This window comes from Lolium perenne, chromosome 1, assembly GCF_019359855.2.
Source record: "Lolium perenne isolate Kyuss_39 chromosome 1, Kyuss_2.0, whole genome shotgun sequence".
In the NCBI taxonomy this organism is placed as follows: Eukaryota; Viridiplantae; Streptophyta; class Magnoliopsida; order Poales; family Poaceae; genus Lolium; species Lolium perenne.
In genome coordinates, this window is record NC_067244.2 from 235,235,550 (window position 1) to 235,250,070 (window position 14,521).

General features: G+C 39.3%; 1 protein-coding gene and 1 long non-coding RNA gene across 7 annotated transcripts; both read left to right on the plus strand.

The window, feature by feature from the left end:
- The first annotated feature begins 3,200 nt into the window (after positions 1-3,200).
- Positions 3,201-6,281, plus strand: LOC127325796 (uncharacterized). Of its 6 annotated transcripts, XR_007867377.2 has the most exons (8): positions 3,203-3,534; positions 3,607-4,571; positions 4,686-4,753; positions 4,906-4,956; positions 5,192-5,264; positions 5,439-5,559; positions 5,689-5,748; positions 5,861-6,280. It is a non-coding gene; the product is annotated as an uncharacterized lncRNA (long non-coding RNA). The 6 variants fall into 6 exon arrangements; XR_007867382.2 differs by having other exon boundaries at positions 3,201-3,534; positions 4,686-4,956; positions 5,861-6,281; XR_011750669.1 differs by having other exon boundaries at positions 4,906-5,264; positions 5,861-6,279.
- Positions 6,282-8,981: 2,700 nt separating this feature from the next.
- LOC127325788 (protein RALF-like 19) lies at positions 8,982-9,727 on the plus strand. Its single transcript, XM_051352610.2, has one exon. The coding sequence runs from the start codon at positions 9,078-9,080 to the stop codon at positions 9,414-9,416; it is 339 nt and encodes a 112-aa protein (XP_051208570.1). The 5' UTR covers positions 8,982-9,077; the 3' UTR covers positions 9,417-9,727.
- The last annotated feature ends 4,794 nt before the right edge of the window (positions 9,728-14,521 follow it).

Consider the following 14,521-nt stretch of genomic DNA (forward strand, 5'->3'; position numbering starts at 1 on the left):
AAGAATAGATCTCGCGGGTCTTGAGATTGATTAAGTCACCCTAGACACCTCGCTGTCAACGGGAACATCGCTCACACTGAACAATATTCCGCCTTTATAAGACATCAAGGTGTTAAATCTAGGATTTGAATTCAGGTGGGTTGAGGATGTCACTGCCCTCCTAACCATCCAACCACATGTTGGTTATCAACATTGCGTAACTACAACCATCAACATACTAGTATGTAGGAACAACTATTGTAAAATATATCTAACAAACAGAATGCACTTTTATAATCACTAGCAAGGTGGCCCTCGCATTTGCGAGGGAAATGCTAGAACTTGTCAATTATGGCTCTACAGAAACTTATATTATGAAATTTGAATTAGGATTATTCTATATTCACCACAAATACTATATCAGAAAATACCAGTTGTTCCGAAGACATCTTTAACAACTTTTAATTTCTTGGAGATTTTTTGTTGGCATAAGAAATGAATTATCATTGAATATATGTGCCTTTTGTAAGTGGTGATATTAAAAAAAAAGTATTACACATATTTTAAGTTACATGTAGAGTATCGGAAATACACTATTGATCTTAGCATATGCCCATTTCCACTTGACAAAACATTTTAGATGTTTTTTTAAAAAATTGGCCAAAAATTTCATCCACACATGTCGACATTGTATTTGTGCACATCAATTTTCATGGAAAACCGACATTGTGTCATGTGTAAAAATGATAAAGAAATGTCTCAGTAAGAGCTTTTTTTTAGAATCATATTTTATCTTTTTTATGCACGACACAAACAATATCGATTTTTTGCGAAGCAACTTTGCGAGAACATAGAAACTTGAGATGTACATGATAAATTTTGAAACGAATTTTTTTTGATATTTTAAAATGTGTTTAAGCTCATTTAAAAAAACGGGAGCATCTACTCATGGGTGCAAAAACTTCATGTCGATATCCAATGGTTTTGAGTAGTCATTTAAAAGAGGGACCACGCTAAATCCGTGAAAACAATATTATTTACTTATAAACCGGAATAACCAATTTCCGGCGATGTACGGTAAATATCGGTTGAGAAGACAGCATTGAATTTAACATCACTTTAAACACTTAGTAAGTTAAAATTTATTTGAAATCTTTGAAAAATCTATAAGTGTATATATACTTTTGTCCGTAGATAAAGTTGATAAAGATATTTTGAGATAGAGAGAGTATAATATTCATTATTATTATTCGTGTTTCAGGTTTAACCAAAACTTTCAAGTTCAAATATTGTCACGTAGTGACCACTACATTTTGGATGGATGTGTAATTCTTCATGAAGTTTTGCATGAGTTGAAAACCTCTCACTCTGAAGGAATTTGGCTGAAGTTGGACTTTGAAAAAGCTTATGATAGAGTTGGCCTTTCTTGGCAGAGGTAATGACATCCTATTCTTCATGTTCTGGCACATCCTACTACTTTGCTAGCACCACGTTCAATCTAGCTAGCATAGGAAGTTTTCTTAACAGGCACAGGTAATGTCCTTTTGAAGATATGACCTAACACTATTGGTTTGTTTCGCTTGGTTATGCTCCTATTTCTTAGCGGGTGTAGTGGCATCGTGTGGAGACATAACTTGTCATGGTTAATCAGTTTCACGACCAATGAATTTTCGGTTAGCTTCCTCTAGATTTTTACTCATGACATGTTACTCTTTTTGCTCCCTTCGTTTGTACAGGCTAGCGTTTTACTTAAGAATTTTGTCTTTAATCTCAGCCACTAATTATAAATCTAACTGTTTGAATTATGATGTTGTGGATTAACGTGGTATTTCTATGTTACCATTAAAATTACAGATCTAAAAGCTAAAATATTTTTGACGGTCCATAATATGTTTGGAATTAGAATTGGAACTGGCTGGAGAGGAAACCGAAGCCCTAACTCCCCATTCTTTCTATCTTACATTGCCATCGAGCCATGGCTGTAGAGTCATTAGTTTCTAGCTAATCGCAATGGATTTTAGTTTTCTTTGGCTGAATTTATTTTGCATCGTATTAATACCACATGACAGTCTCACATGATTAGATTAGATATGAAGAATGTTAGAATCACTTCTTTTTGAAGCAAAACTAAGTAGTCAGAAATAAATAAAAAATAAAAAAGGTATGTCGACAGCCACCCTTGGCATACCCTATATGTCGAGGGCCTCTAACGTGGCTGTAGGCACACCTATGCTTCCGTCGGTGGCTGGAACTGCAGGCCACGGGGTAGGAGTATATGCTGACATCTATGCTTTTGCCGATGGGCAGCCTCGACATAATGGCATGTATGTCGACGGTCATATTTTGTCGATGGTATGTGCCAGAAAACCCCCCAACATATATGTTGATGGCCAGGTTTTGTCGGCGACTATTTTGGAGCACTTGGCATGTGCGATTGTATGCCGACGGCCTCTATATATATATCATGCCACATGTCTATGGTTTAAATAAAGCTTGAATCCAATTTTTGTAGCCTCATAAACAGGATATTGATTGCAAACAGAGCTTGGCTCTGGTGGTTAGGTCTCTTGTGGTGGAACCAGCCCACCCAGGTGTTTGCATTTACCTGGATTTATTTTAGGATTTAACCGGCGCTATGCTTTCAGCGGTAGGTGACGTGCCCGTCAACAGCGAGGCGCCAGTGGTGACTTCGTCAACCTCAAGATATGCCGGCTCAGTTTCTCGGAGGTGCTCATAGGGGTAGGGTGTGCGTGCGTGCGTTCATAGGGGTGTTTGTACGTGCGTGTTTGTGAGCGTCTGCGTTGTACCGCGTTCTAAAAAAAAACTAGATATTGATAGGATCATTTTTTTAGAAATTCCCGCCGTAGAGATATTAGTTATGTATATTTTAGCTCCTCTACGTTTCCGATTAGTATCCATACATTTTTATCTCTAAATTATAGCCATTAATTTTGTTAATTAAATATTATCCTAAAGCTAATTTTTTTCCTCCATATCTTCTCTTTCTTAATAGATGGCCCCATTTTGCTGGTCTCTCAGCGAGCCACGTCACCCCAAATTCGTCCATGCGGTCAGGAACGATTCCTTCGCTCGGACGTCACAGGTTTCCCTTGCTTATAATCGCCCATGGGCTTGAACATATGGTTCGGCGTGGGCTGCAACAGATGGTCCAGATGGACGTGGGCTGCGCTACGTTGTCCCACTTTAGACTGACATGGGCTGGGCTATGTTGGCCGTTCTACCCGTTCAACGCTTAGACTACTCGGAAGCTTCGCTCGCCCTCCACGTTCGTCCCAACAAAAAAAAAACCTCTATTCATCTTCATCTGTCATTGCCTGCGACCTTACTCCTCCCCACAACTGCGCGGCAATTTAATACTGATACATCCCACCATTCAAACCAATAAATCCAAGGATTGACAGAGTGAAAACTGCTCCGTGGAACTCATCCGTCGCCCTGTTGTTTCTAGCTTAAAAAGCAAGCCATGGTGCCTGCTGCGCCCACACCAATTACCGAAGCATGCTTGCACCGCCACGCCGAGTGGCCTCCTAGCTGGTACCTTCCCACTCCCCATCCTACTTTCTCCTTCTTTTTTTGTTAAATCCCTCAATATTCCTGATCTTGCAGGTTGATGCATGCTCCGGATTTTATCTGCTCCTATCTCAAGCCGTCGGGATTTATTGGGATTTTCTATAAAAAAAATAGTCTGCTCCTACCTCAGACCTTCCGGATTTCTTTCGAAACCCATAGGATTTCTTGGCTTGATTGACTTCTTGGTCCGCCGTTCATCAACGACACTGCACATCGCCTTCTTCCATTGGTAAGCATACTCTAATCTCCTCTCTTAATTTAAATTGGCTGAGAGCATTCACCTTCCACTTTCCTAATTGTGATGTACAAATTTATTGGTTACCCTTCGTGGAATGCATGTGTTCAAACATATGGACTACAGACTACACCGATAGTACCTGCTCCTTTTCAGTTTGGTGTGGTCTGTAGGCCACACAAATCCGTTTGCCTGTGTCTGATTTGCAATGATACTGCATTTCTGTCTCAAAATACCCAACCTGGTAGCCATTCCGTCTCCTTTTCAGTTTACATGTCTCCGGTTGCAAAGATGAATCAGGAAACTTGGACAGCAATTGCTTTCTCTACGGTTACTGATGACCTGCTGTCCATGCTTCTCAAAATATGAAAATAGAACCTTCACAGCATGTGATCACCCTCAATAATGCCATTGGTAAAACTAAATTATTCCATATAGAAATGAAAGATGATTCATCATCCAGGTTCCCTATCAATTATATCATTAAAAAGAGCTTCTCAGTCGACAATGCACAAAAGGTTAGACAATTCCATGTTATCTGCATATTTTCAGGCATCTAAAGGACATGAAAGAATTAGCAACCCATCTCCAATCATAAGTACCTAGAGGTTTGCTATCAATCCTACAATTTAAGTTACACACAGGTCTTGAGTAATCTAATGTTGCATGTTTTATCTTTTAGTTGTGGTGTTTTCCATGTCTTATCTCAGTTAAAGAGCCGTAGCTCTGCGAGACCGATCTTCTCATGGAATTTTTGTTGTTCCTGGTAAGACTGAATGCTTAGTCTCGATTTGTTTTTCTTGCACTCTTTCTTCCAGTTTGGTTCTCTGGACTGTCGGCATGAGAATCTGTGTTTTGTGCTGCTGCCACTGTTTTGCAGGTAATGTTAGATATGGGTTACAAGAAAAGAGAGATTAACATGTGTATACACAAGAAACTAATGTTGCAGTATGAATTTCTCTACCTTGAGATCAGTTTTCTCTTTCAATGTTGCATCCGGAGTTTCTTTTCACATATAAAATCTTCCCTAAAATCTTATGGCTCATTGTGAATCAGGATACCTCAGGTGATAACTTTATTTGAACTAATATGCTATGCAGGTATCTATAAGTTGCCTTCATTATTCCTTCCTTCTCATGGTATAACAGAAGGTGACTGCTTCTTTGATTCGTCAGCTGTCCAGGCACTTTGCCAAAGAGAGAGACGGGCATTCAGTTTTATCCACCACCATAGATGTACTCATTTAGTGTTCTATTATCAAGCCATAACATAGCTCAGATCCACAATTTAGTTTGGTACAATAGGAATTGAGTTTGGACTTTGGAATTATTATTATATGTAGATTGGTATGCTTCATCTTTGCAATGAAAGGTTGGGTATATGCAGGTTCTTGAGGTGTGTTGGAAGTTGGAAGTAAGGCTTATGTTGCAGGATTTGATGATGAACGAATTAGCTCGAGGTATATTTCTGCACAACTATAAAATTTATAGCGCCACTATGATATAATTTGTGATGTGTAGACTCTGGTGTTCAGATAAGGGTATTTTCCAGTTTTAATTCAATGTGTTTTAGTTTACAATGATGCCCTGATTTCTTTGGATTCAACATGAATTTCATATGGCGTTTTTTACAGCCACTCTACAGCAAAAAGAAGCATTGAATTTCCAAAAAATGAACCAACAAGCAAAGAAAGGTAACAGAAGATCAACCAGCTGGGAACTTGATCTTCAGATCATAATACGACCTAATCAAGAGTATGTACATCTCCTCATATAAATATCAAATATCACATTTTCCATTCTCATTTTTCATACATCTTCTCATATCAACTACCCAAAATCTCATTTGCCACTCTCAATTTTCATCCTCAAACATCACTTCAGGCAATAATGTTGCAGCAAACATCTAAGAAAGACAAGAGCATAAACAATAAAATAACATAGGTATTATAGCTTTTCATATACATGCAAAATTATCCAAAAGTTCAGTATATCATAAACACGAAGACAAAAGCATTACCTTTCTAATACTTCTGATTTGTTAAACAACATGCAGGGCACCATCAACCACACATGGAATAACTCAGAACTGCAGTCAATTCTACCTAAATTAGTGATATGATTACAAGATTTACACGCTTCTGTTGTGATCCAAAAGAACTTGAGATGACCCATTGGTGTCTGCATGAATAAATACTGGGCATCAACTCTTTATGGAAGTTTTAGTTAAATTCTATACCATGCCAAATCCTTCATGTACTGTTCATTTGCCAATAGTTATCACTTCTCTATCGATATTCGCAACACCATGTTTGTCCCTGCATAAATGTTTGTGCAACGAGGTGTCATGGCTCCTTTTTCCCCGCTATTTGCAATTTTCTAATTCTGTAGCATACAAGAAACACTAAGAACTCAGATTGCTTCTACACCTGTTGATGGACATTTACCTCATACTGCCCATCATACAGAAATGGAACATATTTCGAGGCCCTCATACATATTTTTCTAATATTAATCTATATATACATGTGTGATGCGTTTATTGTGTGTATCCAGCATGCCAATGAGGCCCGCCGCATCCGTGCTTCCACCTGTACCTAATCGCTAGAGAGAATATAACAAGATTTCTATTGATACAATACAAAAACTCAAGCTGATCAAACGACCACTTCATCTAACTTTACAAGAGGGTAACCAGGGGGACCTTCATGTGCTGACATCAAAAGCATACTTGGATCAGACCACTTCTTCACAGTGAGTACATCAAACAAGGAAAGAGAAATGTCACGGCCATTCTTTCTGATGACTATTTTGTTTTTACACAAACACTGAGTAGTTACCAGTGCAATCATCAAGTACTCAGATCATGTAATAAACTCTTTATCAACTTCCAAATAATGAAATGCGCTGCCTTGAATCAAATATTTCATAAAGCTATGAAAACATATATGAATTTTTATTCTATACATTGCTACAAAAATCTCGCTGCAACGCGCGGGGTATCATCTAGTTCAATAAAGGTTATGTGATGATACTTACAGAAAAGCTAATGATAATTTTTCATCTATGTAAAGTACACGTGGGTTTTGTTTTGGGAGAACAGGTGATGGGTGTACATGTACACAATGTCTATATAATAAATGCTTGTTACGTGAAATCTGACTACACCTTTTATTTTCCTTTCCCAGGGAAGATGATGACACGTGACATATCTCGTATGTGTTACGTAAAATCTTTAAATCTCATCCGTTAAAATTATAAATCTAGCGGTTAAAATAATTCTGATGATGTGCAGTGCCTCTATTTTAAACACCCATATTTTGTTTTTAGTATATAATAGACACCTAGGAATAATAGTTTGTGAAAAAAAAATTATGCTCTCATAGAAACCAATTTCATTTTGCCGGAACCATACCACAACCAGGGTCGAAGAAGGAACGGGGTATGGGCTACAATGATCCGCACGTGTTCAATCTAGCAATGCTGGCTAAACAAGCATGGCGCATGCTGAATGATCCTCTTCTCTTTGTTCTAGAGTTTTTAAGGCGAAATATTTCCCAAATACGAATATCCTTAATGAGAAAGAAAAAAGCCGGAATGTCGTGAGTATCCTAAAAGAAATTGATGTGCTTCACCGGGGTGTCATCAAGAGAGTTGGCGATGGCTCGTCCATCCAGCTATGGTAAGACACGTGGCTACCAAGCAATCGGTCCCGAGCTCCAATAACCCCAAGAGGTCACACTCTTATTGAGGATGCTTCAGAAATCATGGACCCAATCTTAGGTGGATGGAACAAATAACTCGTAGAAGCAATTTTTTGGAAGTAGGATGTGGAGTTGGTACTTGCATTACCACTTAAAGAAGATATGGAGGATACATATATGGGCATGGTTTGCCGATTTGCGAGGGAGGTTCTTAGTAGAAAACTGCTTACAAATTATGTAGAAATTTAAACCATGCGAGCAAAGGGAAGATCGGGTCAAGTAATAATCAGGAGACCTTCAATTTGTTAGCGATCTGGAAATCTCCTTGCCCAATGAAAGTGCAACAATTTAAATGGCATATTACACACAATAATCTTCATGTTAATCTTGCTCGTCGTGGGATTGACCGATTGAAATAGATGCAATACACCCAGTTTGTAAAAGATTAGATGAAGATGGGAGGTCACTTGTTTCTGAAATGCAAGCCGATGAAGAAGCTATGGCGAGATCTGAAACTAGAGGACCTGCGTACCGGGTGGGTTGCACTTACAGATCCAAAAGATTTCATCTAAGTTGTGCTGCAATGTGAACCAAGCATCTCACTCATGTGGAATGGTGAACCACTCGAAAGAAGCTAAATGTAGAGGGTAAATCCTACAAGCATGAGCAGGTGGCTGATCAAGTTCGCAAGTCAGCTGCTGAATTCAGAAATTTTTTCATGTACATACAGACTAATAGAGTCGAGACTACTCAGAGCTGGCAACCTCCTCCTACTGACACACAAAAGATCAATATTGATGGAAGTTTCTCTGCTAAAAGAATCTAGATGTTGATCCAAAAAAAAGCTATAAACGTTTATGGCGATGGAATTATTAGTACCTGCACTGTACGTTATTGGAGCTCTAGCTAAGAATAAATTTTCTTGGGTGATTCAGATCGACTTTGAGCTTCACATGCAAGCATGTTGATGGCCCGGCTCCATCGTAAGTTTTATTGACCATGCAGCATACTGCTGTAATCTACCGTGCGTCCTGCAGGCTGCATCCATAGCATACTCCCCATCCTACCAATCCTTGTAGCATCTCTGATTCATGTCCGTCCTCCCCTAATCTGATCTAGAGGTAGGTACACTCCATTCTTCAATTCACTAGTTTTATATCGTTATGGGAGCACAGTGCTTTCAATTTGCTTGTTCCTCTCTGTAAACGGTGGGCTCTGCTATGCTCTCTTGATTTTGCGGTAAATTAGCAACTAGCTACTAGATAGGCAGATGACCATGCTACCGTAGACCTAGCACCGGGGATGATCACGTACGGGTATCTTCTTTACTCCCGGTTTCGCCCGATCTGGGGTTCTATGCCATCGATCTTTATTTCTGTGCTCCATGCTTGACTGTAGGCTTAGGGATGCACTTACTTTTCTCCCTGCACCAGCCTCCGTCCATGTACAAGTACCATGGCAGTCTCGAACTCTCGATCAATTGGCATCCCGACTAAACCTTCTCCTCTTCTCTCTTCTATCTTCTGCGCGTTCAGTCAGTGGCCGGTCTGTGCATATTGATCGGCAGCCATGGCTCGTCGCATCGCTGCTGCGGTTGCACTGGTCGTGGCCGTCGCGGCCTGCTGCCAGCTGCTGTGCGCCGACGGCGGCGGCGTCGATGGCGTCGTGACTCTGCTGGAGAGCTGCGACGGGACCGCGTCGACGCTGGGGCAGTGCTGGGCGGGCGACGAGCTGGCCAGGAAGCCCGCCGCCAGGTACATCAGCTACGCCGCGCTGCGGGCCGACCAGATCCCGTGCAACAAGCGCGGGCAGTCCTACTACCACGACTGCGGCTCCCAGGGGAAGGCGGTGAACCCCTACACCCGAGGCTGCTCCGCCATCACCCGATGCGCACGCAACATGAACTGATCCATCCATCCATCGGTCATGGTCCATGGATAACTGTACGCTGACATTCATATCGGTGTGGACTGTGTCACTGACTCACTGTGGACCGATGCGCATCGACTGGACGTCTCTCATCTCCAGCGTAATTAACTAGTACTCATAGTCACCTAGTACGTGCGTATGCTCACGCGTTCAGTAATTTCGCTCGCTAAATCTGTGACTGCGTGACTTCTTTTTTTCCTTTGAGAAACTGTGTATGTGACTCTGTGTGAGTGTGACTCATGTATGTAGCAGCGAAATAATGTCAAAGCAAGTGCCTCTGTTGGTGATTAGTCGATTTTGGAATCTGTACAACACCGGACGAATTTGGTCTCTAGTTTCAGTCAAAGCAGCATAACCAATGGTGTGGCAGTTGGTCGCGCACAGCTCTTGCAGCTTATGGTCACTAAACAAAGGAAGGAGGATAGATCAAGAAAAAAACAAGACATGGAAAACATAGGAACAGGAAAATCGAAAGTTGTAGTTGCTAGCAATTGGTCTTGTTGTGTTATGTATGGTGTGCTAGGCACAACCATACTAGCTACTTGATGAGCCCAACCAAACAAACACATCAAACCTCAACTAACTAAGTGCTCTTTCGATTGTTTTGAAACCATCTTAACATACGAATCCCCTCCCTGGCAATCGCTCGCTCGAGCGATCGGTTTCCGTCGGCGCGGAGCGCTCGCGCGAAAGCGTGAGTCAATTCCCTTTTTATCACATAGTATTTTAATTGCGTTCACACGTGTTCGCACTAACAGCTTGTATTACTACTTTGCAAGTTGCATGCAGCCAAGAGCGTTAGCACTGCATGCATGCACATGCACAGAGCATCTCATGGATTTGCATTTAATGAGCCAACTTTTCAGCACTGTTTCATAAGTTGTTGCATGCATACACATAGCATCTCACTCTTTTTCTTCGGCACGAGGAAGACTCTCAATTCTCTTTTTGCAATTCCCTTTTGGGTTTTATTTTCGTACGGTAATTCATATTTAATGGGGTCCTTTTGCAATTCCCTTTTTCGGGCCAGTGGTTTTTAAGGGGGAAAATAACGGATGGGAAGATCCACTTGCAACTCAAATGAACTACCACTTGCTACTCAAATTAAGTACTGTGTTAAGTTGTAAGCTAACAAAAGTTGCTAAAATATTTCTAAATGAAATTTACTTTTTAGGGTTGCTAGGTATTTATATTTACCGTTGATAAATAACGGGGCACCGGGTTGATAACTTGTAAACAAAAAAAGAGTCGCTACATATTTTAAATTAAATTAAATTTTTAGGGTTGATTTTTATTTATATTTACCATTGATAAATAGCGGGTCACCGGGTTGATAGCTTATAAACTAAAAGAGAGTCGCTAAAATATTCTAAATGAAATACTTTTTAGGGTTATTATAAATTTATATTTACCGTTGATAAATAACGAGGCACCAGGTTGATAGCTTGTAAAATAAAAAAATGTTCGCTAAAATATTCTAAATGGAATACTTTTCAGGGTTGGTAGTTATTTATAATTACCATTGATAAATAACGGGGCACCGGGTTGATAACTTGTAAACTAAAAAGAGTTGCCAAAATATTCGAAATAAAATTAGATTTTTAGGGTTGGTAGTTATTTATATTTACTGTTGATAAATAACAGGACACCGGGTTGATAGCTCCTAAAGTAAAAAAAATCGCTAAACTGTTTCAAATAAAATTAACTTTGGGGTTGATAATTTTATACATGTTACCGTTGATCACTCAAGTATGGAGGGTTGATTATTCAAACAGAGAGGATTGATAACTTTTAGCCCGAAAAAAAGTTTCTCGAAACATATCAACATGGGTGCTAGTTTTGAAGATCTCGTCGAGACGGATTTATTGGTGAAAGCGAATCTTAATTTGGAGTTGTCGTTTGAAAGTTAAAACGTTTTGAATTTTCAAATTTGGAAAATATTCCGCTGACATCAGCAGATTCGTCTATTTTGTGCATGCATGCAGAACTTTTTCTCAATAGCCTGCACCAGGTTGATAATTTTATACATTTACCGTTGATCACTCAAGTACAGAGGGGTTGATTATTCAGATAGAGAGGGTTGATAATTTTTAGCCCGAAAAAAAGTTTCTCGAAACATATCAACATGGGTGCTAGTTTTGAAGATCTCGTCGAGACCAACTCATAGGTGAAACGAATCTTAATTTGGAGTTGTCGTTTGTGAGATAAAACATTTTGAATTTTCAAATTTGGAAAAGATTCCGCTGACATCAGCAGATTCGTCTTTTTGTGCATGGATGCAGAATTTTCCCTCAATAGCCTGCACCAGGTTGATAATTTTATACATTCACCGTTGATCACTCAAGTACGGAGGGGTTAATTATTCAGATAGAAAGGGTTGATAACTTTTAGTCGGAAAAAAAGTTTCTTGAAACATATTAATATGAGTGCTAGTTTTGAAGATCTCGTCGAGACCGACTCATAGGTGAAAACAGATCTTAATTTGGAGTTGTCGTTTTTGAGATAAAATGTTTTGAATTTTCAAATTTGGAAAAGATTCCGCTGACATCAGCAGATTCGTCTATTTGTGCATGCATGCAGAACTTTCCCTCAATAGCCTACACCATGTTGATAATTTTATATATTCATCGTTGATCACTCGAGTACGGAGGGGTTGATTATTCAGAAAGAGAGTGTTGATAACTTTTAGCCCAAAAAAAAGTTTGTCGAAACATATAAACATGGGTGTTAGTTTTAAAGATCTCGACGAGACCGACTCATAGGTGAAAATAGATCTTAAATCGGAGTTGTCGTTTGTGAGATAAAACGTTTTGAATTTTCAAATTCAGAAAAATTCTCGCTTACGTCATAAGATTTGTTCCCTTCTACATGCATGCAGAAATTTCCTGAAATAGGATATACTACAGTTCAAAACGTTCCTAAAATGGAAAAAAAATTATGTGCTAAACCGATCGCTCAATTTGCTTTAAGCAATCGATCGCTAGCTAGGGTAGCCCCTTAGCATACACCACAGATACATGTTTAGCTGCAAACCAACATCGGCATGGGACATTGGCACAATTCAATTCTTGTCTCCTTTTGCGCATTTATCACCATCTAATTTATATATTCTTTACTAGTGTGATTTTGTCAATGTTCCGGAAAGTTTTGATTAATTCAACTCATACTTGAAGCCAGAAAGCCGGATATATGTCATTGAAGTGAACTCACATCATAATTTAAATTACCCAATATGGTTGGTAAAGCACTACAATACTAGGCACTATGTGCACATATATAGTCCTCCAGCCTATGTGTAGCCAATTCCTCCATTGTAGCAGAACCAACACTCAAACTTGTAAAACAAGATCACATGCTTACATCAGTTTGAAGAGAATACTGCAGTGAGGAAAGTTATGACTGATGATGATGCCAAGTGTAATCCGTAACTCCATCACAAGACATCTAGGGAATAGGATACATCGAGACTTCAAACTAGAAACCAACTAATGGAAAAGGATGCTGCTTTGCACAAATTGGTTCTGTAGTGGGCACATATTGTAGTTGCTAAAAAGTGTTTCCTATTCTAATGTAGATGTATTCCATGAATTAGAAATGTTTATGTTGTATTTTCAATTCATTACGTACATTTTTAATGAATTAGAATGTATAGTGAAAATTTGTTTGTGCCAAGAGTTGTGACTGTTGATTTCATCGATCTTAAGTTCAGTAGTCTCAAGCTTCTCGAAATTAGTTGAGTGTTAATGAAGCTCTGCGCAGAAGTGTTGAGTCCAAATTATAGCATTCGTACTTGTAAAAAATATTATGAAGATACTAGTGGAAAATGTAATGATACCATTTTCATTTACTTGACCTAAAAAAGTTTTTATACAAAGTAGAACAATTTGATGATATTTGGCATTTTTTAATGCTTGGGGAAGCTTTCCACTTATACCTACAAAGGAAAAGGGGAGTGGACCTTCTTCCTGCTTCGAATCCCAGTTAGACCCGGGCTTTTTGGTATCTCTATCTCTTAGGTGGCTGGAGGTAGGGAGAACTCTGGATCATCTTGTAGGGCTTGTAGAGGTTTAGGAGTAGTTTTTGTTGCGTCGACGGTCAGCTGGCGATGGCAGCGCGAAAGAAAAACAAGTTTTCCATAGCTCCAACCCTTCCTTGACGGCTACTTCTCTGGCAGTGAGGGGCTCTTGGCTGATGTTATATTTGCTTTCATGGAAAGACACAAACTCGATGACTAATGCCTTCGTAGTCGCCAATTTTGTGCGGATGCTTATTGCGGTGTGAGGAACTAAATAGTTCTTGTATTACTCTATGGAATTGCTTTCCGTTGCCCAGGGATGGGGATGCAAGTTTTCTTAAAATAGTAGAGTCATGCCTACTCCTTGGCATTTCTCGAAGTTTCTTGATTTAGACATCAAAAAATTGAGACAAAAATACAAGTTAGCTTAATAAATAATGTTTTATTGTTTGTTGAGTATTTATTATCATTTTTAAAAGTCATGTATACATATAAAAGTTCATTTTGACTCCATCTCAACATATAGATAGGTCTTGAGTTATAGATATTATTTAAATGTAGTTGACATTTTCAGCTTCAGCTATAGTCCACTGGGTTTATGACTAGATACATGTCGGAACCTGGATGGGTGATCTTGAAGGGCAGCTATGCCAATTGCGGTGGATACTACAACCAATCATACTCCGTCGTGCACGGGTGAGACTGGATCATCCACATGGACATCTACGTCCCTTGGTTCCCCTCGACCACTGAAGCTCTATTGTACGGTGCTATCCAGTTACGGAAGAATATCAATATGTGAAAGTGTTTCTTTTAGTTGTGGGAAAGTGAATCAGAATTTCGATCCGATGTTCATGTGTGTAGGGTAATTGTAAACGGAGAGTAGTACAAGACCCACGTTACACTTGGTTACATTAAGTTGGTGGATTAGTCCTATTAATCTCCAGCCATTTGTGTAATTTATAATATGTGCAATGTTTTTACCTGATAGCATTTTTCAAAAAATGGGAAAGTCCTAGCTTCTCCAATGAGACACAAGAAGTAAAATAGAAAAAAATTCCCTCCGTTT

Coding starts and splice junctions, on each gene's coding strand:
- LOC127325788 (XM_051352610.2), top strand. CDS start 9,078: ATGGCTCGTCGCATCGCTGCTGCGGTTGCACTGGTCGTGGCCGTCGCG.